The following is a 27,179-nucleotide window of genomic DNA, read 5'->3' on the forward strand; positions in this document are numbered from 1 at the left end:
GTAGGGCTGTGGCTGTACCAGACTTGAGTGAAAAAGCCAAGGGATAGCGACTAGGCCCTGAGTTTGAGCCCCTGTACACACACACAGTGAGTGCAGGAATGGTAAGTAGTAGGACTAAAGTAGTTAGCAGGATCTTTTCTCCTATTTTTTTCATGGTAAGAAAGTTGGTGCTGGGTCACATTCTTGGCTCACCCTAGTTAGGTGTAGTAGTTCGCTCCTGGGTAAAGCAGGAACTGCGACTTTTGGGGTATTGGACATTCCTGTTCTTTATGCCTTCCTAAGTCGAGTAGCAATACTACCACAGCCTTGAGTTTCTGTCAGTTCAGGGACCTGGGGACTTATGTGACTACATCGAATACAAATACTGAACAGTTGGGGGCCATGTTTATCTTTTTCATTATAGCAGCTCTCCCGTTGATGAATCTTATTGTTCATTTTTTGTCAAGTAACACTCAAAGGATAGCTTCATTGACCTTTGAGTGATGGGAATTGTATAAAAAATGTACGCAAGCCAGTGCGGTGGCTCACGCTTGTTATCCTAGCTACTCAGGAGGCTGAGATCTGAGGATCAAGGTTCAAAGCCAGCCTGGGCGCAAAAGGACCTGAGACTCTTATCTCCAATTAACCTCTAGAAAATGGGAGGTGGCACTTCGCTCAAAGGTAGGGTGGTAGCCTTGAGCTGAAGAGCTCAGGGATAGCGCCCAGGCTGTTCGAGCCATGACCCCTCCACCCCCCCCCCCCAAAAAAAAACAACAAAAAAAAAACTTACCCATGGCACCCAGACTTTAAGCTGTATTGGAATAACAAATGATGGTAGAGCCTAATATACATTTATGTAGCAGCAGACACCTGTTTATTTTGTCATTTTTTCATGAATTAATACTGTTCTAATGTAATCCTACTAAATCTAGTATTATCAGGTTAGTTGTTGCCCAACTATGCTCAGGTTTAGTTTTATTAAGTATTTACTAGAATCTTTAGAAACACCATGTTTTTCTCATATTTCACTAAGTAAGCTTAGACAACTATTGTGGTATTTTTGGTTTACAAAATATGTTCGTGTGTAACTCTTTACCAATAAGGACTTTTTCCCTCCTGGGGTTGGGCTGAGCACAAACCAGAAATAAATGAGAAATTATATTCTCACTTTTGCTGTGAAGAATAAGAGAATTTATAATGTACCTGTCTAGCAAGTGGTAGAACTGATTTAGTGTTTGACTCAAGTCTTTCCAGTCTAAGATTGATGATGTTGGGGAAGAAAAGTAGAGTGTTTCGTAGTCTTCTGAACTGGGATAAAATCTTGACTTCAGGACAGACTAGTTTTTTGATATATGTGTAGTTAATATGTAATCTGATTATTCTGGGCTATGTGTAAAATTAACAGCTTTATAAAAACATATGTAACAGTTGAAATCTTAAGTTGGTAGGTTTTTCTGGTGGTTTTACTTCTTTCTTACTGGCTGTTCCGAACTTCCATATTGGTTCCTATGATTTCTGCTTTTGAAATATTAAAAAAAAAATACCTTTGAGGTTGTGGCTACCTCACCTAGACTTATGGTGGAATCTGAGAAGGAATCATCAGGATAGAGAGTCTGTTAACCAAACTGTACCATTTGAGTAGCAGATTGTCATTTTGTGATGCTACTGAGGCTTGAACTTAAGGCCTGGGCACTGTCCTTTACTTTTGTTCAAAGCTGGTGCTCTACCATTTGAAGCACAGCTTTATCTCCAGCCTTTCTTGTTGATGGAGAGAAGCTAGTACTATAGGTGTAAGCCACCATTGCCTGGCTTTGAATAGCCAAGTGTAATTAAACACCTTTACTATAGCCTGATAGCTATCCTCTAGAAGGTTGAGAAAACCTTTTCCTTCTGTCAACTGGAGAGAAAGACATGGATCACTATGTAAACAAGGTCAGAAACTTTCATTGTGGTATTTTGCAGTTCACAAGATACATTCTCAAGTAATCCTTGACTGTCGAGGACTTCTTTGCAGTTTCCAAACTACTCAGTGGAGAGACAAAACCAATTTAAGAGTATGTACTGACAGGGAGATAATTATCCCCAAAGTTCCATTTTGTTACATGCTTCAACTTCTTGTCTACTTACTGTCTCAAGTATTTATTTATTTATTTGTCAGTCACGGGGCTTAAACCCTGGGCCTGGGCACTGTCCCTGAGCTCTTCAGCTCAAGGCTAGTGTTCTACTACTTGAGCCACAGCGCCACTTTCTGCTTTATGGGTTTTTCAATAAGATCTCACATTTATGCTCGGGCCAGTCATGGCTAGGCCATGATTCCCCCCATTTATACCATCTGCATAGCTGGGGTGACAGGTGTGCACCCAGCTTTTAATTGGTGAACATGGGTTCTTCTGAACTTGTTTTACCCTGACTGGCTTTAAATGGTAATTCTCCTAATCTTTGCCTCCTTGAGTAAATAGGATTGTTGGCATGAGCCACCATGCCTGGCGTACATTCATCTTCTTCATGGTATGATTTATATCCCTGAATCCAAATAGTTCTAGAGAAGTTACTTCTTGGGTTGGCATAATACTTTTTGCAAGAGACAACAGAGATGGGAAATTTTCAAATTGATCCCCCCCAATGAGAATTCTGGCCCAGCTAGCTGGATTCATTCAAACAAAATAAAGTTGTCTGATCTTGTGACGAAGTTTATATAGATACCCAATGTCTTAATTTTCTTTTACATTTCCCTCCACCACCATTTTGAAAGCCACTCTTATATTGTTACCCCAGCAACATTTGTATTTCTCCTTTGTCCAGGAGACAAACTGGAACTGCTTAAGGGTTTACAGAAAGTCTATGGGATGACAGGAATGTGCTTCTGGCTGGTTATATAGCAATTAACCGTGCCTTCCCTAGGTCACAGTAAGAAAAAGTATAGATGAAGACATTGTTTTGTTGGTCATAGGGCTTGAACTCAGGGTCTGGGTGCTTTCTCTGAGCTCTTTTGCTCAAGGCTAGTGCTCTAGCACCACTTCGGATATTCTGCTGTTTTATTGGAGATAAGAGTCTCATGGACTTTTCCTGCCTGGCCTGTCTGAACTGCAATCCTCAGATCTCAGCCTCCTGAGTAGCTATGATTAGGCATGAGCTACGCGTGCCCAGCTTGTTCTCCCATTTTCAAGGAAATATTTTAATTCATTGCTGATGTTTTAAAACTTCACAAAAGTTGAGTTCCTGGCTACTCAGGAAAAAGCTGATGGTCCAGCGTTTGGGTTTATTCTGTGATCATAGTTGGCATCCACAGGTTGTCTCAGGTACTCCTTTCAGTTTTACTTTTTTTTTTTTTGAACTTTTTTTTTTTTTTTTTTTTTGCCAGTCCTGGGCTTGAGCTCAGGGCCTGAGCACTGTCCTTGGACTTTCTCAAGGCTAGAGCTCTATCATTTGAGCTTCAGTACCACTTCCAGCTTTTTTCTATGTATGTGGTACTGAGGAATCGAACCTGGGTCTTCGTGCATGCTAAGTAAGCACTCTACCACTAGGCCAAACTCCTGCCCCCTCCCCCCTTTTTTAATGCTGGTTCTGGAACTTGAACACAGGGCCTGGGCACTGTCCCTGAGATTTTGTTTTGTTGCAAATGTAGCACTTCTGCCACTGTTGCATTTGGGGCTCTTTAGTGGTTCAATGGAGGTAAGAGTCTCATGGACTTGGCTACCTGGGCTGGTTGTGAACCACACTTTTCACACCTCCACCTCCAGAGTAGCTAGGATTACAGGCATAAACCACTAGCTCCCAGGTCCCATTTTACTATCATTGAAGATCCAGTTTTGTCTCTAAAGTGAGATGTCAGAAAGAAAATGTTTAATTCACTTGTGGTTTCAGTCAGGGACTAGAAGGCATAACAGAATGGCTAATACATATGCTAAATGAATCTTATTTTGTCTCTCAATGGAAGCTGAAAGGACTTTGTGTCCAGTCTGCCAGTGACCCTGTGGGCAGTGTTCTGCAGTGACTGCTCTGGGAACATGTAACCTTTAGTTTTCCCTCACCCTTCCAAGGTTAGTGGCCAGGCCTTGATGTCTGATGTTTATCTTGGACCATATTTTGGAGTATATACACTGACTGGCCCAAATCCATTATGCTCTTGCTAGATTTGCTGCCCCCTCTTCCTTGGTAGCCAGTTTTTAGCTTAAAAAGATTTAAAAACACCAAGGCTATTACTGTGATGAGGCATTTTTGTATTTCCTTAAGTCTATATAATTATGTTAGGAAAGAGGGACAAATGACAAGGGTGAATTACTGCCAGATTTATTTGTGCTTGAGGCCAGCACCTTCCATAAAATGTGTATTTCTGCAGCCTATGGGTCTGCTTGATACAGCCCACTGCAACATCGTGATTTTTAATGCTCCACACCTGGGGAACTGGTTTACTCCAGAAGAGGAGAATGGAGAGGCATCAACATGTGTCTTTGTTCTTGAAGCATGTGCTTCATTTTCCTGGTAATCTTGTTTTGGAAATATGTTGGACCCAGGAAATGATGCTGTAGTTAGGTCCTTTTAATTTCCCATTAGAACTTTTCCAAAGGAAATCTTTGTACTCTAGCTAGAAAGCCTTATCCAGGAATGGGCCTACGCAGGTTGTCTGGCTGATGCTTTACTTCTACTGGACTCCTGTCTGCCCCCTTCAAGGTCTGATGACTTTCCTACTCGGATGAATACCGAAAAATGCACCTCATGTTTGTATCATCTACTAGTTAATGGGGTGTGGGACATGCAGAAGTCAGAGGAAGGCCTGTTAGCAGTGGGAGGACTGCAGAATGATCACATCTCAACAGTGAACGTCACCCAGATAATGTGCACAAAGATTTGTATTCAGAACGGTGGTTTGTTATTTATTGAACATTTATTAAATACCTCCCTAGAAAGCCCTGGATGGCACCATGGCCTTTTATTAGATCTGAGATGTATAGGCAGGAATGGAACGTTAACAAAATATCGGCTCCTTGGTTCAAATCTAACATTAATTTACCCCTTGAACTAGAATCTCATGAAGTATACTCTGTGGTGCAGCAAAAAATAACAAATTCTGCTGATTAGAGTTGGGATTTTTTTCCCACATGATACTCTTCTACTTGTTTTTACCATATATTCCAAGGGTAAGTATGGAGATTTTTTTTCTTTTTTTTTTCTTTTTTGTTTTTACATTTATACAGCTTACATTGCTTGACCCATAAATAACGTGTAAGATTAATAGGGCCATGGTTTTAAAGAGTATTTACACAGCCCCACCATGCATACAGAGCCTTTTTTTTTTAAGATTGAAAAATCAAATCAAAAACAAAAAAAACCACCTTTCCATCACTAGGCAATATAAATTTGACCATCTAAACTTATGAACCCTGACTAAAATACAAGCAGTTGTTTTATCCTTAAATGCTGCTTCTGATTCCCTAATGAATCTAAGCACTGCCGTGTAACAAACATCTTGCAATTCAGGGATATAAAAATACCAGCTTTAAAATCTGAACTGTACAGTATATACATTAATATTTGCACCGTTAAATTAGGAATACACTTAAGTCTAGGAAATACTATGTTATAAATAGCGTGTTTTTTTTTTTTCCTTTCTCAACCTGTAGCTGGGACTAATACAATAACGATGTTCACCTGGCTAGTCCAGGCCCAAAAGGGGACAAGGTGTGACCCCTTATGCAATAGGGATGCACAGTGTTAGCTAGGTCTGTGTGAAGACATGCATGCCTCACAACAAGGACCAATCAGGACCTGAGCCAACCTGACTTACAGAATGACAAACACTATTGCTTTACAAAGGTGGCTGGAGCTCTCCATCTTCCAAGGGGGACACTTGGGTCCAATCACCTTGTGACAAGTGTCTTGGCTTGGAAGCCAAAGTAGCTCTAGGAAACGAACACACCTGGCCACAGGCACAAGCTACACCTAGGCCCCAACCCAGGAAGGTAAAACTGGAGAAACCACACCTTTTAAATGATATCTGACACTGTAAACAGCCATAGGGTTCTCATTTACATGGGCAAAGAAAGCGCTTGAAGGCTATTTGAGCAACTTTTCCTACAGAAGAAGAAAAAAAAGCGAGCAAGTCCATGAGTTCCTGTCTAGACTTGGTAACAAATGATCTCCATAGCTAGTCGGTTAAGAAATAATACAATTTTTGCCCTTGTGTCCCTTTTTCTTCTTGGATTTCGTTGTCCTCTGACTAAACTGAGGTGTGGGCAGCGCCGAAGCTGGACTGGACAGGTCATCAGTGTAATAGGTGAATCTCTGCGCCCTGGGCTGAGGGATTGGCTGTCCAAGGAAATACCCTTCTTCCTCCGAGTCGGAGGAGGAGGTGGAGGAGGAGCCCCACGAGTCATCGTCGTCTCCGTACAGGCCCAGAAATCGATTCAGCCCCGGGTTCTGCAGCGCGTAGTCGGACGTGGCGTGCGCGTACTGGCCGTAGAGATGGGAGTTCTGGAGGTAGGCCTGGATCTCCCGGGCGCTTTTGTTCTGGATGAACTTCTCGTAGTTGTCGGGGGCGTAGAGGCGCAGGCGGTCCTTGGGCGGGAACTTCCTCTCGGTGACCAGGTTCAGGGCGTTGTCGGAGCGGGACTTGCGGCTTCTCCGGCGCCGGTGGTGCTGGTGAGGCCTGGAGCTGCCGCGCTCTTCGAAATGGTAGACCCGTCTCCGAGTCCTTTCGCTCATGGGCGGCTGCCGGACTTCCAGGTTGTCGTAGCTGCCGTTGTCGATTACGTCGTCGGAAAACTTCACCTGCTGCGGTCTCGACTGCGACTTGGATCTTCGCAGCACCGGCAGATGGACTGGTTTCTCTTCGGGTATGATTTTTTCCGCACACAGCTCTGAGCTGAGACTCTTTAAAGACTCTGCACTCCGGTGCAGCATGGACGAGTTCAGAGTTCCCATGTTGCTCATTTTCTCACACTCATCGGCCTCCATCTCCTCGAAGTTTTGTAGAGAATATAAGGATGGCCTGGGCTTGCCTTCCCCATCCACGGAAGCCCCTAAAGGAAGCCAAAACAGGAGGCGAGGCTTAATATTCGGAGGGTTGTTACAAACACACTACCTGGATGAACCGTTTAAAAGAAAACGTCCTATTTCACTGCCTGCAGACCTACCTACTCAAGGACACTATAGCTCAAGTGATGAGACTAGCCTCAAGCAAAAGAGCTCAGAGACTGTACCCAGGCCCCAAGTTCAAGCCCCTGGCATTTAAAAGATAACAATAAAGAAAATTTCCTACTTTAATATTTGATTACTTTGATCATAAAGTAAAAAGTATGACTTTGTTAATGATACGAGAGTCAGCCCCACTGCTTTGGTGCCCAAAAATATTCTACCACATGGAATCAGCAACAAAAATCTTAGCAGCTCTTCACAGAAGTTTTTTCAAGCATTAACGTCAGCAGTGGAAGTTGACATTATCACATCCAGTAAAGCCACACTGCCTCAGTGAACATCTCTCCCATTGGTCCCTTCCCTTAGCCAGCATCATGAACCATTGGAAATACACAGCCCAACAGCTTTTGTGTGTACAGTTGAATTGGAACATAGTAGCTCCTACTTTACACCTTGTCTGTGATTGCTTTCAATCAGAGCAGAGCAGAGTGATTGCAGCTGATACTGTATGATGTCAAAAGGACTTTCAAGTCTAAGAGAAGGGGCTTGCTTCTCTACCTTCAACCCATAAAATATGCTACTTCCAGATGCATCCTCTTACTTTATTACTATGCTGGGGCTTGAACTCAGGGTCTCACACACTCTTAGTTTTTCTACCTCTTGAACCCCAGCTCTACCACACCTTTTTGCTAGGTAACAAGTCTCACAGACTTTTCTACCTGGGCTTTGAACTGTGATTCTCCTATCTCTACTTAAGAGCCACCAGTGACTAGCTCATTAATCTTATTTCAGATCTTTTCTCAAAATGGAAGACTCACATGTTATAATAAGACCCAGACAAGTTAAACACATATGACCCAGCAGACTAAAGGACAGTATAGTGGGTGGCTGGACTATGACTAGCTGGAAACTATGTAACTCTCTAAAACTATTCATTCACTCATTATACAGGAATTATCAGTCCTTTTTTTAGTGGCAGGGGAGGGGGGGCAGCAGTCCTAGGGCTTGAACTATGGGCCTGAGCACTGTCCTTGGGTTTTTTCAAGGCTAGTGCTCTGCCACTTGAGCCACAGCACTACTTCCGGCTTTTCTATGTATGTGGTACCAAGGAATTGGACCCTGGTCTTTGTGCATGCTAGACAAGCACTCTACCACTAAACCAAACGCCTAGCCCTATTAGTCCCCCCCCCTTTTTTTTCCTCCCAGAAACTTACACGTTAAGCATATGCTCTATTATAAGCCACATACTATATTTCCAGTCCTGTCTCTTAACACTTGAACTTGCTCCAAATCATGTCTGTCTTTTAAAAATTATTTTTAGAATTTTAAATGTTATTACTTACAAGTCCAGGGACAGAAAAGAGATAGGGCTCATTTCTTTTGCACAGAGGGCACCCAAAATCCCTTTCTTTATCAAAGGTCTGGGTGTTACAATGTGACTATAAAACTAGCTGACTAAGGACTGCATTTCTGTGGCCAAAGGCCTTATCAAAAGATATTCTCAACTAGCTGGGTTGTGGGCCTAGTCTTGTATTCAGAATCCTTTAAGATGGTTAGAAAGCATTTTTAACTTTAAAAAAAGGGGGGGGGAGAGGGAGGGGGAGAAGCTCAGGTATTTTTGAGCAATCTCTGCAACATTTAAACAGAACCCATGAATTTATAAAGACATTATATAATACAATCAAAGAATGCAGAGTTCTTTTGTATACAATCCAGCTTATTCAAATAAATTGAATTTCTCTTCCTTAAAATATGGTTGGATTAGGCGTGGTAGCTCACACCTGTAATCCTTGTTACTCAGGAGGCAAAGATCTGAGGATTGAGGTTCAAATCCAGACTGGGTACTAAAGAACATGAGACTCTTATCTCTAATTAATCATTAGAAAAGAAAAGTGGGGTTGTGTCTCAGGGTAGGGCTGTAGCCTTGAGCTGAAGAGCTCAGGGACAATGTCCATGCCCAGAGATAGGGTGATAGAGAGGTCAGGGATAGCACCCAAGACCCATAGTTCAAGCCCCAAGACTTCCTAGCTACTTAGAAGGCTGTGATCTGAGGATCAGTATTTGAAGCCAGCCTGGGTAGTAAAGTCTGTGGGACTCTTATTTTCAGTTTAAAAAAAAAAAAAAAAAACAACTATCCCCCAAAAAAGTCAGAAATGGAGCTGTGGCTCAAGTGGTTGAATGCTAGTCTTGAGCAAGAAAAGCTCAGAGACAGTGCTCTGGCCCCAAAATTAAGCCCTAGGATGGGGGGGAGGGAGAGATAAGCTGTGTTGAAACTATCATATATGGATACATTCACCTAGAGATACCTTTATCTCACAAAGCGTAGGTTTACATAAAATGTCTGCCCTTAAAATCCAGAGTTTTCCATAATATACCATACCCGACCGAGTCTGAACAGCAACTTTTTGAATGAAATCTTTAATGGCTCCTTTCTTCCAAATACCCTCAACTTTCTAGACTGCATACCTGTAATATTGGACAATGCCAAAGAATCCAGAGAATCTCGAACACTTTGCTCTGGTTTCAAGTCTGACAAGCACTCCAGAGAATCTTCATACCACTGAGTTTGTTCGTGATTATATCCTGAGGCACCATGGTCCAGATCCAATTCCTGGAGCCTCCGACTGCTTGCTGGGCCGGGGTGGCTGCCATATGCAGAATCGCCCAGTCCATCTTGTGACTGGGCCCAGTACATATCAGATTGGTATTTTTTACTTGCAAGGCTCTGGTGATTTTGCTTTAACTCGGTCTTATTTTTAACCATGTTATCAGATATCCAGTGTTCGCTGGCTCTAATATCCATGTCACTGGAAGGCTGCTGAAAGAGGCTTTTATCACCGAACTTGAGGAGGAGCTGTGTCATATAATCTTCATGCTCTGCCCATTCTTCAGGGTCTTCAGGAGTTTCTTGTTCAACTCTGCCTTTCCAGAATTCTTCATTGGCATAACTTGCCCCTTGCCTGGAAAGACTCAGATCATCCAACTTCCGAGAAAGGGTGTCCTCAGCATTGCCTGAAAGACCCGGAAACTTGTAGTTCAGAGCTGGGGAAAGGAGAAGGGACTGTCTGCACTGATCAGCTGACCGACTGCTTTTGCCCATGCGGACACTCCTCCTGGAGTCCCTGGATCGGGCTGACTGGAACGCAGAATCAGATGAATCCGAGGCATGGACATCTTCGCCAAGGCTGCAGGTTTTGGAGCAATAAATCTGGCCTTGTTTAGGAAGGAAGGGACAGCCCAACAATGAGGCCTTGCACTGGGCACAGGAAAAGCATGCTTCCGTGGCATGCCAGTGCTGCCCATCATAGGTCATCTGTGCGTGGTCAACACCTGTTTGGACAAGGAGTAGAAACACAGAGCTTACTGCCTGCTGTGAAGGAGTACCACAAAAAGGAAACCAGTCCCAAAGGGAACTCTTGGGTGACAGAAATGCTGTCTCGTTCTTTTTTGGGGGGTGGAAGGTAGTCCTGGGGCTTATACTCAAGGCCGGGCACTGTCCTTTCTGCTCAAAGCTAGCGTTCTACCACTTGAACCACAGCTGCACATCTGGCTTTTGGTGGTTTAATTGGAGATAAGAGCCTCACAGACATTCCTGCCCGGGATGGTTTTGAACCATGATCTTCAAATCTCAGTCTCCTGAGTAGTTAGGATTAGAAGTCTGAGTCACTAATGCCTGTCTTCTGTCTTGTTCTTGATGGTGTGTGGGTTACTTGGGTGTTGAGAGACTTCATTATTAGTAGGTTGTAGATTTGTCAGTTTGCCTGCTTATCTGTGACCCTTCCAAAGTTGATAATTGGCCATTTTCATGGGCATCCAAGCGGTAAGACATTTCAACAATCAAGCCTTAGCTGAAGTCAAACAGAAGGACTCTCTGCCTTTAATTTCAGCTCCCATTCGATAAAGTTGCCCTATTTGTGGTTGTTTTAGTGCCAGGATTTTTGTACTTTTGTGCTTTTTGGGTGATTTTGCAACAATGGGAGTGGTGACACAGATCAAATGTTTTCTAGGGCTGGGAGTTTGGCCTAGTGGTAGAGTGCTTGCCTAGCATGCACGAAAACCCAGGCTCAATTCCTTGGTACCATATACATACATAGTAAAAAAAAGCCAGAAGTGGTGCTGAGACTCAAGTGGTAGAGCTCTAGCCTTGATAAAGCCCAAGGACATGGCTCAGGTGCTGAGTTTAAGCCCCAGGACTGGCACCGAAAAGGGGGGAAAAAAAAGGTGCTTTCTACTCATTATTTTCATATACTGAATTGAAAATCCCTTCATAAAACTACTTAAAGATAATAATAATAACAATAACAATAATAAATCCAGGTAAAGGGTAGTTTTTGCCTATAATCCCAAACTAATCAGGAATCTGAGATCTCAGAGTTGCAGTTTGAAGCCAGGCAGGTTGGAAAGTCCATGAGACTCATCTCCAATTCACCACCAAAAAGCCAGAATGGCACTGTGGCTCAAAATTATAGAGCACTAGCCCCAATAAAAAAGCTGAGGACCAGCACCCAGACCCTGAGTTCAAACCCTGGGACTGGCACAACAAAATTATATCAAATCAAGAGTCTCACAGGACCCCTGAGCAAACTGTCCCATGCCCGCTCACTCATTCATGGCCACTGTGATAGTAGAACCTAGGGACTGTCCACCTGTCAGAACTCACCAGACTGATATATTCATGATGTAAGTTGTACTTCTAGTTTCACAAAAGAAAGTGAAAACAAGCCCCAAAAGGCTATTGATTGCCTAAGCTGTCTGCCAGGGGCACAGCAGCTGGAAGGAGGCCAGATGGAGACTGGACTTACCAATGTGCTCTCCACAGGTCTCACAGTACTCAGCGTAGAGAGACTCAAAGCAGCCGCAGCAGAAGGGGCGGCCATCCTTCATGATGTACCTCTGTCCTCCCAGGACCGTTTCACACTCCAGGCAGCAGAAGTGTTTCATGTGCCAGTGGCGCCCCTCAGCTTCTGTGCACTCATCAGCAAAAATTATCTGTAAAAGGAAACATGCAACCAGAACAATGAAAGAACATCAGTGGGAAGTACAAAGGCCATGCAATTCTGTTGTCCTGGGCTCACAGCTTGACTCTTGAATCTGATAGCTAGGACACCATGGTGGCCATCTTGCCTGGTAGTTTTGTAGCCCTTAAGACATAAAGTCAATACGGGTATAGCTGTCCTGCAGGCCTTGACAGAATATTCAGCTTGAAGGAGGGTGTGTGTGTGCGTGTGCACGTGTGCCAGTACTGGGCTTAAACTCAGGGCCTGGGCACTGTCCCTGAGCTTTTTCAGTCAAAGCTAGCTAGCACTCTAGCACTTGAGCTCCACTTCTGGCTCTTTGATGGGTCATTAGAGATAACAGCCTCAAGAGTCTTTCTTGCCTGAGCTGGCTCTGAATCTGATCCTCAGATCTCAACCTCCTGAGTAACTAGGATAACAGCCAAGAGTCACCTGCACTGTTGTTAAGAACTTATTTGAGAGTTTTTGTATCTTATCTTTACAGGCTTTCTATAAATTAAAAGTTAGGAAAAATAGTTTTCTGATTACCCCATCATCCTCTCACATACGTGCTCACTGTTAACTGAGTATGTGTCTCCCCATATGTTTTCTGAGTATATAGTAGGCACACATACACACACAGTGGATTTTTTTTAAAAAAACACTTCTCTGCTAAAGATTCTTCATCAACTTATCCCTAACCCTAATTCATCAAGGACATTATACTCAGGAAAGCAAAGACACCTGCTACCCTCTCTTTATTATCTCCACATCATTCCACATTCATGAATGTATGGGATTATCTTACAAAACACAAAGAACACCAGAGGTCACATATCTGGCTTAGAAAGAGTGGAATACTGGCTACTGGCTTACTAGTGGCTCATTTTTTCCAGCATAAAGGGCTGAACTTTTTTTTTTACCTCGTCACATGCTGAGCACCGCGGCTTCAGCAATTCAGCATGGTGCCTGCCACAGTGAATTTTCCCATCCTGGTAAAAATAGATGAGGTCCACCAGTAGCTCATTACACGTGAAGCAGACAAAACAGGATGGATGCCAGCATACGCCAGGGCCCGCACGGGACGCAAACACAGCTACTTCTCCTCCATTTATCTTCAGCCCACACTGAAAACAAAGATTGAAAATGAAAATAATCCTTTCAGTAACTGGATTCTCAGCTTTCCCTATTCAACAGTAAGTTTCCAGCTTTATCAGAAAAGGTTTATTTACTTATTTTTGGTTAGTCACGGAGCTTGAACTCATGGCCTGGGCACTGTCCCCAAGCTCTTTTTTGCTCAAGGCTAGCATTCTACCACTTTGAACCGCAGCTCCACTTCCAGCTTTTTGGTGGTTAACTCGAAATAACTCTCATGGATTTTCCTGGCTTTGAACCATGATCCTCTGATCTTTTTGATTGGAGTTTTTTATGTCCATCTACCCGCCACTCTGCAGGAAAGGGCTTACCTGCTCACATACAGCATGCATCACTGCTCTGGATAAGAGCTTTATGGTTCCTCTTCCAAGAGCTTCTTTCTTCCGCTGAGCACTGAACACCTGCAATTCTTTCTTCTCCTCCTCGCTCAGAGACTGGCAATACCGTACCTTCATAGAATGGAAAACACAAATCCATGCTAGAGTATTCCTCCCCCATTCTTTTATGTCCAGAATGAGAGTCTCCAGAAACAAAACAACAAGGAAAACTCCTTAAATCCCTAGTGGGTTCTTTTTTGGGGGGAAGGGAGTGGTGGTAGTAGTGTTGGGATTGAATTCAGGGCCTCATTTTTGTATGACTGATGCTCTACTACTTGAGCCATGCCTCCAGCTCCTTTTTGCTTCAGTCAGTTTTGATGTAGAGTCTCCCTTGGTGCATAAACTGGTCTAGGGGTTTTGATCCTCATATTTGGGCTTCCCTATGTGCTGTGGATGGCAGATGCACCAGCATTGTACTTTGCCCCAAAGCCGGGATAACAGGCATATACTACTATGCCCAGCCACTGAACGAGATGGAGTCTTGTAAGGTTTTTGCCCAGCCTTAAACCTCAATTCTCTAATCTCCATCTTCTTTTTTTTTTTTTTTGCCAGTCCTGGGCTTGAGCTCAGGGCCTGAACACTGTCCTTGGACTTTCTCAAGGCTAGAGCTCTACCCCTTGAGCCTCAGCACCACTTCCAGCTTTTTTCTATATATGTGGTACTAAGGAGTTGAACCCAGGTCTTCGTGCATGCTAGGCAAGCACTCTACCACTAGGCCAAACTCCCGGCCCCTCCATCTTCTTTTTGCTGTTTTTTTTTTTTTTTCCACACTCCCTCAGTCTTACGGCTTGAACTCAGGGCCTTGGGCACTGTCCCTGAGCTTCTTGTGCTCAAGGCTAGTGCTGTACCACTTGAGCCATAGCTTCACTTTTGGCTTTTTTTTGTTGTTGTTCATATGGTGCTGATGAATCCAATCTGTGTGGGGTCAGAATGACCTTGAACCCACACAGCTGAGTACACAAAGAAATGAGCTATTAGCAAGACTTGGCTATGTTAATCTCTTCTTGTTTAATGTATCTGATACTTGATTGCTGTCTTGTATGAATGCAGTTTGCTGTATTTAAGGTTGGAACTTGACATAAACGAGGCTATAGTCTTAAGCTCACAGCTTTCTTGGGCTGCTGACTTGGGCTGTAGTCCTCCTGAACCCATCTTTTTCTTGTCTTCTTTTCCAAGCCCTCACCCCCTAAATCAGGAATCCCCATTCAGTGCCAGCTGGCCCAGGCACCAACCCAGGGCTTCATGCATGGTGGGCAAGCACTCTACCACTAAGCCCTGAGCTCCATCTTTTAAGTAGCTAAGATTATTAGCTAGGATTATATCTGGACAATCACCAGGATTATTTTGTTGTTGTTTTATTTTGTTTGTGCTACACCCAAATCTAAAAAAAATAAAAAAAGGAAAATGCAAGCTAAAAATGCAAGGAATAGCCTTTTTTTTACTACTTTTTAAAATGTGGGACAGAAATGGGAGATGACATGGAAGGGGTGACACTGACCAGTGAGCATTGTACTTGTAACCCGACTTTATGGAATTGTAACCCTTTGCACAATTACTAAATAAAGATTAAAAAATTAAAAATAATAAAATATTAGCCAGACACCAAGTAGCTCATGCCTGAAATCTTAAGTTACTCAGGGAGGCTGAGATATGAGGATTGTGGTTCAAAACCAGCTCATCAAGGGAAGTCTACTATATTCTGCTCTACAATTAACCAAAAAGCCAAAAAAATGGATGTGTGGCTTAAGTGGTAGAGTGCCAGCCTTGAGTGAAAAAGGTTAAGTGAGATCATGAAGTTTCCCTGAGCTCAAGCCCTAAGACCAGCCTCTGCAAAAAGAAACCCAAAACAACGTATCAACTTTTATTAGAAAGAGATCCTGAAAGAGGATATTATCTTTTTCATGAGGGTTTTCCCCCTGTGTTCACTATAACTACCACTCTGGCTCTCAATTTCCCAGGCACTCAACTTTGGGCCTGAGCTCCCATAAAGTATTCACCCTGGACACAGAAGCGGGGAAGTGTCAGGAATCTGTATGTTTCCGATCATTGATGGCTGGCTGCAAACACTATAAAAACTACTAGTGTTAAGTTTATTACAGAGCCACCCTTTTCTCTGCTCACTTAAAGAATGGACAGCTGTAGTCTCAGGCCAAATTTGAACTGAAGAAAGGAATGCCAAAGAAAAGCCTAGGTGAGTAGGATTTCTGAGAGACAACTCAATGTATGGTTAATTTTCTTCTTCCTGTTCTTTACCTCATTATCGTGTGGTGGCAGCTGGTATAAAAGCTGTTTAATCCGATGTTTCTCTCCAGGGCTGTTGACATAAGGAACTTTTTCTTCTGGAAGGCATGCAAAATAGAGCTGAATCTGCATAAGGGACAGAGAATGACATCAGCACACAGAATGTGAGGTCTGAGCTTACTACTTCTTTATATAAGTACTTTGCAAATCAAGGTTTTGGGGTCTCTAGGAGCTTAATGAGAAGACCAGCTGAGCCAACTCAGCAGAACTGCAGACCTGCAGATAACTAGCACCCAGTTGCTAAATTGCTCTTCAGGAATGCAATCTGTAAGTGACAATTAAGGGCACTCTCAATTACTGCCATAAAATATGCACATTGAATGTGACTTTTTTCTCAGCACAAGTCTTCCAAGGGTCATGGAGGAATCTTCCAGAGTCCTGGGTCAATTCTGCAAATGACCACCCAGGCTGTATGCAATCTTAACTTCAGCGATTTCACAAAAAACCTTTACTTTGCTTTTTGCATTTTCACATGTTCCAAAGACAAAAGTGGTTTTGTTGTGGTAAGTGTTCCCTAGTCAGGTTCTCCCAAGAATGAGTGGAAATTTTCCTCTTCTAAGGGTGCTATTTTCTCAGTAACTGTCATGCGCTTTTCCAAGGAAACCAGAGAGAAGCCATGTTGAACTAGATTTAGCTCATTTTGAAAGGAGGACTTTTTGGGGGGTCGGTATGGGTCCTGGGGCTTGGACTCAGGGCCTGGGCTCCGTCCCTGAATTTTTCCTCTCAAGGCTCCCACTCTTTACACTTCATCACAGCTCCACTTCTGGCTTTCTTCTTTTTGATAGTTTATTAGGGATAAAGAGTTTCACAGACTTTCCTGCGTTGGCTGGCTTTGAACCTTGATTCTTAGATCTCAGCCTTCTGAGTAGCTAGGATAGTAGGTGTGAACCACCAGCTCTCGGATATCTCTCTCAAAATTTAAAACAAGTAAATGTCTCTTAATGATCACTCATCAGAAGTCCATCAAACAATGAAAGTTGGTCTTTCATAAGTGAAAAACTAGCATTGCTGTGGGGCGCCTAGATCCATGAGTAGAGAGGGAAAATTAAATAGGACCTCAAAGCCATGCAAACAGGACTGAGGGCTGATCATAGGGGCAGGAGGAGGTGGAGGGGATGACACACCACTGCTGCATTTATATTTTAGGCATTGGGGGTGGGGGAGATCTTGGGGCTTGAACTCAAGGCCTGGGCACTGTCCCTGAGCTCTTTTGTTCAGTCATAGATCCATTTCCAGCTTTTGGTGATTAATCGAGTCTCTCACATACTTTCGTGCTAGAGCTGGCTTCGAACTGTGATCCTCAGATCTCGATTAAGGTGTGAGCCACCTGTGCTCAGCTGGTTCTATGCATTCTTAAAGCAGTACTATAGAAAGCCAAGTAACCAGAATGAGGAGGTACCCACCTGCTCTGGTCTGAGGCCTGGCGGGACCCAGGCGTACTCCTCCAGCGCACATCCCGAATCGTCATCTGACGTGGAACTTCTCTGACACCCAAAAGCCAGTTTGCTCATTTTAGGCTCCATCTCCAAAGGCATATTAATAATAATAAAGCTAAAAATCTGAGTTCTCAGTCACTGGACATCGAATAATGGTTGCTGTGGACAATATAAGAGGGGGAGGGAGGAACAGTTAAAAGCCTGCAGGGTATTTATTGACTGCTTGTTTACACAAGGATATTTACTGAATGTTTACACATAGCTGGCTCCAGAGAAGCTAATCAAATTACTTTGGTTCCCTATCCTCTAACCCCAAAGACCACTGAAACTTAAAAAAATGTCTGCCTATATAATTTTAAAATAGTCCTTCCAGTTTATTAAAGACCAGGGGGTGGGGGAGAGGGAGAAATGGAAGAAAGGAAGGAGGAAGAAGAAGGAGGAGAAAGAGGAGGAGGAAGAGGAGGAGGAAGAAAATGTTACTAAAACCAGCTTGTTGTTTCCAGGTGCTCAGGTGCTGGTGGCTCCTCAGAAGGCTAAGATCTGAGGCTCATGGTTCAAAGCCAGCCCTGGCAGGATAATCATCACCAAAGAAGTTGGAAATGGAGCTGTGGCTCAAGTAGCAGAGTATTAGCCTTAAGCACAAAAGCTCAGGAACAATGCCCAGGTCCAGAGCTCAAGCCCCAGGACCAGCACACGTATGTGGGTGCACACACATGCATACACCCCACACAAAGTGTCCCCCTTTAGTACTCAATTCATTGGAAAAAATCCTCAAAAATTGCCTTGCTGACTTTCTTAAGTTGCTTACAAATGAAATCCTGGCGCTAAGACTGGCAGGGTGAAGTGTTAGGAAGTGAGCCACCTGCCTTGTCCCCATCAACACCCCTACTCTGCACCCTGTATTTCACAAGCAATTTCACAAGATGAGGTGCTGGTGCCTGCTGAGACTAGGTTCCTTGGGCCAAATTGCTTTGCTTTCAGACTTCTAATCTTGACACTAAGCTAAGTTTATACGCCAAATAGAAATCACACAGTTAAATCCTTATATAGCACGTTAAATCCTCAAGCCTTTACTAAGGGTGAAAGCCAGGCATCTGTCAATGGGTTCCTTCAACATACAGCAATTGAATAAAACACTAGGTTAAACAAAAATCCAGCCTTGGTGACTCTTAATGTTTAGTTGCCTGCGTTCATTTAAAAGTTAGGCAAAGTAAGATGTTAAATCCTCTGATGAGAAGCTACCTCAGATAAAGGTACCACTACTATACCATCCTTTTTAATTTTTTGTGTGTGTGTGTGTGTGTGTGTGTGTGTTAGTACTGTGGCTTGGACTCAGGGCCTCACCCTGTATCACCTGAGCCATGTCTCCAGTCTAGCACTTTGCTGATTCACTTTAACCATGATCTCAGCTACCTGAGTGCGAGTGACAGCACATTATAGCTATGGTCAGTCCTGGAATTATCTTTCTAAGGGTTTTCATGAATGCTAGCTAAGCACTTCTACCACTAAGCCCTACTCCCAGGCCCATGAATTCCAGTCTTTCAACAAGGTACACCTAGGACGGGCATTCACTCACAACTTCAGATCATAAGGGACAAAATTATTGTATGTGGGGGCCAGAAGTTTGGCCTCGTAGCAGAGTGCTTGCCTAGCATGCACAAAGACCCAGGTTTGATTCCTTGGTGCCTCATACATAGAAAAAGCCAGAAATGGTTCTGTGGCTCAAGTGGTATAGCTCTAGCCTTAAGAAAGCACAAAGACAGTGCTCAGGCCCTGAGTTCAAGCCCTAAGCCTGGCAAAAAAAAAAATTATTGTATGTGGTGTGTGTGTGTGTGTGTGTGTGTGTGTGTGTGTGTGTGTGTGTGTGTGTATCTTGTACTGGGACTTGGACTCAGGAAACAGGTGCTGTCCCTTCCATTTTTTTTTGCTCAAGGTAGTGCTCTACTTCTGGCATAGCTCTCCAGCTTTGTGGTGGTTAATGGGAGTCTCATGGACTTTCCCCAAACCCCCAGGCTGGCTTCCATCACTGGTCCTCAGGTCTCAGTTTCCTCAGTAGTTAAGATTACAGGCATGAACCTTTGGTGCCCTGCTTATTAATTTTTACTAATGTAATTTCTACTGAATCAGTTGTTCATACTTTGTACCATTTGCTTTGTTATCACATCCTTTCCTCCTCCCTCACAAAGTACTCTTATGAGATCTAATTTAAAGTATTTTTATATTCTCTTAAAGAAATACAGTTAAATGAATATATATACATATATACATATATAGTTCTGGATGCCACTGCCTCATGCCTGTAATACTAGCTATGTAGGAGGCTGAGAGCTGAGAATCACAATGATTGGAAGCCAGCTCAGATAGGAAACTCTCCAAGACTCATCTCCAGTTAACAACCCAAAAGAAGGAAGTAGGGCTGTGGCTCAAGTATTAGAACCCTACAACTAAGGGACAGGGCCTAGGCTCAGGACACACACACACACACACACACACACACACACACAATATCAATTTGAGAAATTAACAATGAATACAAGTTAGGATACTTTTTCCCCTAGAAAGCCAAGGATTATCATGGAGGCAATTCTATGCAAGCTATGACATAGACAATGGAACAATTCCACTTCCCTCTTCTGTCTTTCCTCCTCTTCCTTGCAAATAGCTAAACTGAAGCTTTTCACCACTTCAAAAGAACCAAACACAAAGCCTGTAGATGTAAGACTTCTCAATCATCATATACTTGTCAAGAGGACATCTGACCTGGGAGCCAAGAGTGCTTGAGAATTCAGTAAGCTCAGCCCTGAGGTTTCTGTACCCTCAACAAGTGGGGGTTTTGTTGTTTTTGTTTGTGTGTCTGGTTTTGGTGCCCATCCTGGGGCTTGAACTCAGGGCCTGGGTGCTATCTCTTAATGCTCTGTCATCTCGACCACACTTCCACTTCTGGGTTTGCTGTAGTTAAGTCTCATGGACTTTCCTGTCAGGGCTTGCTTCCGACCTCAATTCTCAGATCTCATCCTCTCAAGTAGCATGAGCCACTAACCAGAACCATTTTTTTTTTAAAAAAGGAAAATTATTTTCCTTTCGAAAATGGTTTAAGAATGCAGCATGCAAAAGAATGTTAAAATCAGGAAAGAGCTATCTGAATATCGAGACTTCATGTTGCTACTATAATATGTGAACTGGCACTATTACTTCTACTGTGGCTAGTTGCTGGAGATTGAACCCTGAGCCTTGAAGATACTCTACCCCTGAGCCTTAGCCTTAGTCCCAGGCCAAAGCTTTAGACAGGTTTTACTCACCAGGAACGTTTGAATAAGAACTATATATTAATAACAAAATCTATCTTCTTGAAGTACAAACAACTTTGCCAAATTATTGGCCATTATTTGCCTTAGAGATAACTTCCACCTGTCCTGTTTAAACTTTGGACACCAATCAGCTCCAGCGGCTCACGCCTGTAATCCTAGCTCATCAGGAGGCTGAGATCTGAGGATCATGGTTCGCCACTTGTCTAAGCAGTAAAGTCTGTGAGATTCTTTTCTCCAAGTAACAACCAAGAAGCCAGAAGTCCAGCTGTGACTCAACTGGTAGAGCATCAGCCTTAAACAAAATTGTCAAGTGAGAACCCCAATACTGACATACTCTTCCTACTCCAAAATACATCTTTCATTATTTTGCTCTTCTAATATGGTTATGTGGGGATAATCTTATTTTCTACTGGGTTGTATGCTGCTTCCAGAATCATTAAGGATTATAGCTCTGACCAGGACATATCCACAAATGAACATAAAACAGTTTCCTAGAAAGCTTAATTAAGTCATCACAGTACTCGAAGGTACAGATGAACAGTGGCCAGTTTCCCCAGAAGACAAATTTGTCTCAGCAAGCAGCAACAGAGGACAATTGTATCTGAATTAGAATTCCAAGAATTATCGGTGTCAGGCAGAAGACTTTGACACCACGGGCAAAAGAAAAATGTCAAAAAGAAACAGGAATTAAAAGCAACTACAATGTACTTCAGGCCTTTAAGGCCAGCATGAATTGGGTACCGCTGGTTCACACTTGTAATCCTACCTACTCAGGAAATTGGGATCTAAAGGTTGTGGTTCAAAGCCAGCTTGGGCAGGGAAGTCTGTAAGACTGTTATCTCCAGCTGGCCACCAAGAAGCCAGAAGTGGAGCTATGGTTGAAGTGGTAGAACACTAGGCTGGGGGTGGGAAGGAAAGCAACGGAGAGCCCAAGGCTCTGAGTTCAAGTGCTAGTACTTAAATGAAGGAGGAGGGGAAGGAAGAGGAAAGATGTAAGTGAGGAAAGGAGCCTGGGAGGGGATCAATGAATCTTTTAGGAAGCCTACAAATGGTTGCTTGAGTAGGGGAAGGAAATGAATGGGAGAAACTGAGGCACAGCCATAGCTCGAAGTACTAAGAAACTAAACGATGATATGCCAACACATAAATATAGATCACCTTGGCAGGGGAGGGAGGATTTTAGAGTCCAGGAGGAGAGTGACTTCAGTGGACACAAATGGTATATGCTGTATGGTTGCTGTTCTTTATGATTTCTTGGCCCACATCACCAAATCTAATCAGAATCAGGCAAACAGACAACAGAATATTTTTCATTGTTGCCCTTGGATCTGTTGTCTAAGGTCCTCTCTCTAATGATCAGCCCTCTAGCCCCTGAGTGAAGCTTGCCATGGTATTCCTGGGTTCCTAGGAACAAGTATTTCTGCTGTGAACATGCCCAGGGAAGTTAGGAATCCTTTGATCACCAAAAAGCCCCAAACCCTCCAACCCCAATTTGTGATTTGTGAAGTCAGTTGCACTCACATTCCCTAGGTATCCCCTGCTGCTAGGAGCCACAGAATAGCAACTTTTCCTTAAACTGCTTGTTAACAAGGCCTTAGTGCATTCAATATTTTTTTGTTTTTGTTTTTTAAAGACTGAATCTTCCCAGGCTAAATAGGCTGGCAAATGCAGACACCTGTAAGAGTTGTGTTGTTTACAGTAGGAAAAACTTACACAGCCACTGGGATATAAGCCTTTATGTGATGATATCTTTCATCAAATAAATCCAGGACAATCTAACCTTAGGTCAAGGATGAAATTGCATGCATTGGAATTTCGTTAGTTTTCACACAGCCAGAGACTACTCAGTGCCTGTGAGCTGTCAGAAACCAAAGCCAACAGAACCCAACTCAATTTGAAAAGGAAAAGTCAAGCTGGGCATTGGTGGCTCATGCATATATTTATTCCTTGCCACTCACAAGGCTGAGAATGAGATTGAGGTTTGAAGCCACCCTGAAGTGACAAGTCTAAGAGAGCCTTATTTCCAAGAAGTGGAGGTATGACTCAAGTATAATAATAATAAAAAACATAATGTATATAAGTTAAGCAAGAGTGGGAGGTCCAAGTTCAAACCCTAGTAGAAACACAAATAAACTTAAAAAGCATAATGCAGTTACCTACACTGCTTTTAAAACATGACTGCTAGCACTTCAGACCAGCAATCAGTAACATTAGGTTAATGGTCTGTCAAGTATTGAAAAAATATGTATTTTCCAGGTAAACCCTCCATGTAACTTGCACATTTTCCAACAGCTGACTTGGCTGTCTGTCATATTGCCACGAGTTGCAAAAAAAAAAAATCCATTTTTCCAAGAGGAAATGTGGAGCTCTTTCAAAGCATTCTAGTTTCATGCACAAATAACATTCCACGACAGTAAGACAGACTTGCTTAACAAAAGGAGGAAATCTGATGACAAAGAATGGTCCTTTGCCAGGGAGATGCTTTTTTGGGGGGCAGAAAGGGGGAAGGTGGGTGGGGGGAAGGGACTTTTTTGTGGTTTATAAAGGCAAGATCCAAAATGCACAGTGCAGGCAGAGAACTTATAATTTTGCGCAGTGGGAAACAGCACCTACTTTTTTACCCCACTCAAAACCGTGTTCCCTCTGTTCTCCTATTGATTTGATTTGATTTTGAATTTCTATTTTCAACGGAGGCCCAAGGAAAGGGCCAGCCAGACTCCACTCCAACGTACACAGCGACTCGGGTTTCACCCCCTCACCTGTTGGCTCGTGAACAACACTCCTCTTTGTGGAACTTACAACACTCGTTTGAAACAAGCTTCCAGAGAAAACACTTCAATAAAGTGTTTGAAAAGTCACAAGCCTGTGAGTTGTAAAAACAAATTCCACACATAGCCTTGCTTTAGGTGGACAGACGGACGTGGAAGGCCGAGCCTTTCAACCTGGTGCCCAGGGAAAGGATGGGCACCTTTCTTTGGGAATATTTTGGTGGCTCACTTTTCACTTTTTTGGGGGGGCAGTCTTGGGGTCCTCCCCCGACCCCCCCCCCCCAGCCAAACCTCCACTTTCCGCCTTCTTGGTGGTTACAAGAGTCGCGAGCACTTTATGCCAGGGCTGGCTTTGAACCACAGATCCTCAGATCTCAGCTTCCTGAGGTAAGCTAGGATTATAGACGTGATCCTCAACGCCCGGCGGGCGACCCTCTCCTGGCCACCCACCCCGAGTCCACCGACCCAGGCCTTAGGGGACACCACACCAGGGAGCAGGGCATAGGCGACCCCTGCACCCCAAGGCCCACTAGGGGGCGCCCCGGTCCGCCGGCTCCGGTGGCTTCGGGAAACCCGAGGCCGAAGTCCGGTCCCGGCGGCGCGGACGCGAGGCCCCCAGAGCAACGCCCCTAGTCCCCAAGGGGGTTTCGAGGCCCCCTCGCCGCGGCCAGAAGGCTGTCCGGGTCCCTTTGCCGCAGCTGGGTGACACACCAAGTGGCCGCGGGTCCCCCCCACTTCAACTCCCCGAGTTCGATCCCCCGCCGCCAGGGGACATCCCTACACCTGCGCGCACGGGCTGCGCGGCAGGGGACGGAGGTGGTGGTGGGGAGGGCCAGGGCGGCCCGTATTCTCCCCGGGTGCACATCCGTGGTGGGGGAGATTCCCAAGGCCCAGAGGACGAGGTGCGTCCCAGATCACCCCAGACACCCGGTTTCCGGAGCTGAGCTTGAGGACCGGGCGGCGGCGAGCGCATGGATCCCTCGCGCACTGCGTTCCTCTGGCCCCGGGGGGTCCCCACCACTACCCTCGCCGCGCCGGTGGAGTCCTGTTGGGTTGGGGTACACGATCCTCACCCACCTCAGACCCCTGCTCCCAAAGCTAAGCATCCCCGCGCTCCGCGGAGACCCTGGCCCCTCGCCCCACTGCCTCGTAGCATCGTTCGGTCCGCGTCGCCTCACCCCCGCGCGCCCGACGCCCCAATTCTGCCTCTCTCCACCTCAGAGAGAAGCAGCAGTCCGCTGTCCTGCTCGCCGCGAGCCCCAAAAGTAATCGGGAGGAGGGGGAGAATCCAAACAACCAAGTAACTATTTCGATTTCCTGCCGAGCCCAGCCCGACCCCGGCGTCGGACCCGGCCCGCAGGAAGGGCTGCAACCCCGGACCTCCCGGTGCCCGCTTTCCAGGAACTGTCACCGCTGCCCGCGTTCCTGGCCCGCGTCCGCCTGCGCTTCCTCCAGGTACCCACCTCCGTGCGCGCGCGCGCCCGATCCATTCCTGGGGAGCCCCGACCACGGCAGCCGCCGTGCTGCGGATACGCCCCCGGCACGGCTCAGGCCCGCGTCCCTGCCCGCAGGTGCAAGCGCGCACGCCGGCTGCCAGGGTCGGAGGAGAATGCTGGCGGAGACGGCCGCCGCGCTGCGGGGGGCGGGGCCGGGAGGGGCGTGACGTCACGCCCGCCGGGAGAGCGCCCCGCCCCCGGCTGCCCGCCCCGCCTCCCGGCTACCCCCCACCAGTTCCCCGTCGGCTCCCCCCAGCTGCCACCCGGCTGCCCCCCCTCCCAGCCTGCCACCCCCACCCTCTTCCCAGCACACCCAGCCCCGGGCCCTGAGGAACCACCCACTCGCAGACATCACCTCTATCAAGCCCACAACAAGGGTAGGCAGGAAATGGCACCTTTTCACCAAGTTCTTAACAAACAGAGGCTAGTTAACATACCAATTCTCCCCCAAGATTTCCCTGCATTTTAAAGTGATACCTGCTGCTCTAGAGCAGGACGTTATAAATATACACATTATGTATCTATACGTATACACACACACACACACACACACACACATATTCCCCTTCAGTAAATAACAAGCCAAAGTACTGAGCTGGATAGTTAATTTCTTTCTTTCTTTTTTTTTTTTTTTTGCCAGTCATGGGCTTGAGCTCAGGGCCTGAGCACTGTCCTTGGACTTTCTCAAGGTTAGAGAACTCTACCACTTGAGCCTCAGCACCATTTCTGGCTTTTTTCTATGTATGTGGTACCGAGGAATCGAACCCGGGTCTTCATACATGCTAGGCAAGCACTCTAGCACTAGGCCAAACTCCTGGCCCTCTTTCTTTCTTTGCAATTAATGTGCGTATCATTATGCAACAGTAAGAAAATGTGCCATATAGATTAAGGTTAATCTTGTTTCTGAGCTATTATCATCGGAGCCCTTTAATGTTTGCTCAAAGGACAAAATCAAGCAAAAACAAGACCTCAAATCCAGCCCCAGAAAAAAAAATTAGGAATCAATAGCACAAATGCAGTGGTTCACGCCTTGTAACCCTAGCTATTCAGCAAGCTGAGATCTGAGGACCGCAGTCCCAAGACAGCCCAAGTAGGAAAGTTCATGAGATTCTTAATCTTCAATAAACTACTCAAAAAAGCTGGAAATGGAGCTGTGTCTCAAGTGATAGAATGCTAGCCTTAACACACACACACACACACACACACACACACACACGCACACACACACACAGAGATACTGGCATATATAATACGCCAGTAAATAAAAGCAACCTCAAATGCTCTCTGGAAAAAAAAAAAAACTGTACCTCCAGGATTCCTTGAGAGTAACTATATACATATATATATATATATATATATATATGTGTGTGTGTGTGTGTGTGTGTGTGTGTGTCTACAGTAAGTATACCACTGAACAATAGCCTATTGTAACTGTGGTTTAAAAATACACAATTTGCCATAAATGGATCAGTCAAGTAAATAACTCTGGCCAAATTCTGTTATCTCTGCCTTTAAAAGCAAGGCAGCTAAGATTTTTTTTCCAGTTACTTTTTTTTTTTAAAGTGACAGAGACCAAAAAGCTGGGGCTCTGCTGTTAAAGACTAGTTGGGGGCCGGGAGTTTGGCCTAATGGTAGAGTGCTTGCCTAGCATGCACGAAGACCCGGGTTCAATTCCTCGGTACCACATACATAGATAAAAAAAGCTGGAAGTGGTGCTGAGGCTCAAGTGGTAGAGCTCTAACCTTGAGAAAGTCCAGGGAAAGTGCTCAGGCCCTGAGCTCAAGCCCAGGACTGGCAAAAAAAAAAAAAAAAAGAAAGAAAGAAACAAAGAAAAAAAGAGTCTCGTAGACTTAAAAAGAAAAAAGACTACTTGGGGTGCCAGGAGTGTGGCCCAGTGGTAGAATGCTTGCCTAGCATGCACAAAGCCCTGGGTTCGATTCCTCAGAAACACATACACAGAAAAGCTTGGAAGTGGTGCTGTGGCTGAAGTGGTAGAGCTAGCCTTGAGAAAGCTCAAGGACAGTGTCCAGGCCCTGAGTTCAAGCCCCAGGACTGGCAAAAAAAAAAAAAAGAAAAGAAAAAAAAAAAACTAGTTTGGAAATACTGACCAAACAACATGATTTTGAAATTCAAATAATCTATCAACCAAATGAAAATTATTCCAGTTTCCAGAAGATCTTCTAAAAGTTCTAAGCTAGATCTCCTCTGGCCCTAGGGTATGGGGGAAGCCA

General features: G+C 44.7%; 2 protein-coding genes across 3 annotated transcripts in view; one reads left to right on the forward strand and one right to left on the reverse strand.

Moving 5' to 3' along the window:
- The window catches only part of Pphln1 (periphilin 1), a 147,787-nt gene extending 131,807 nt beyond the window's left edge, over nucleotides 1-15,980 (forward strand). The window contains exon 12 of one of the 2 annotated variants that reach the window (XM_090324315.1): nucleotides 15,952-15,980. In XM_090324315.1, coding sequence (XP_090180441.1) covers nucleotides 15,952-15,965 — 14 coding nt within the window. In that variant the 3' untranslated portion in view covers nucleotides 15,966-15,980. Of the gene's footprint in view, nucleotides 1-9,885; nucleotides 9,957-15,951 lie in introns of those variants that run through there. The other variant, XM_090324271.1, reaches the window with a different exon arrangement.
- Prickle1 (prickle planar cell polarity protein 1) overlaps nucleotides 4,846-27,179 on the reverse strand; it is a 90,258-nt gene continuing 67,924 nt past the window's right edge. Inside the window, exons 2-8 of the mRNA XM_090324248.1 lie at nucleotides 17,344-17,535; nucleotides 15,893-16,006; nucleotides 13,574-13,711; nucleotides 13,031-13,234; nucleotides 11,916-12,102; nucleotides 9,580-10,443; nucleotides 4,846-6,998 (exon numbers count right to left, since the gene is read on the reverse strand). Of these exons, the coding sequence (XP_090180374.1) occupies nucleotides 6,133-6,998; nucleotides 9,580-10,443; nucleotides 11,916-12,102; nucleotides 13,031-13,234; nucleotides 13,574-13,711; nucleotides 15,893-16,006; nucleotides 17,344-17,475 (2,505 nt within the window). The 5' untranslated portion in view covers nucleotides 17,476-17,535 and the 3' untranslated portion in view covers nucleotides 4,846-6,132. The remainder of the gene's footprint in view (nucleotides 6,999-9,579; nucleotides 10,444-11,915; nucleotides 12,103-13,030; nucleotides 13,235-13,573; nucleotides 13,712-15,892; nucleotides 16,007-17,343; nucleotides 17,536-27,179) is intronic.

The sequence above is a fragment of the Megascapheus bottae genome, chromosome 2, assembly GCF_031878675.1.
Source record: "Megascapheus bottae isolate mThoBot1 chromosome 2, mThoBot2.hap1, whole genome shotgun sequence".
In the NCBI taxonomy this organism is placed as follows: Eukaryota; Metazoa; Chordata; class Mammalia; order Rodentia; family Geomyidae; genus Megascapheus; species Megascapheus bottae.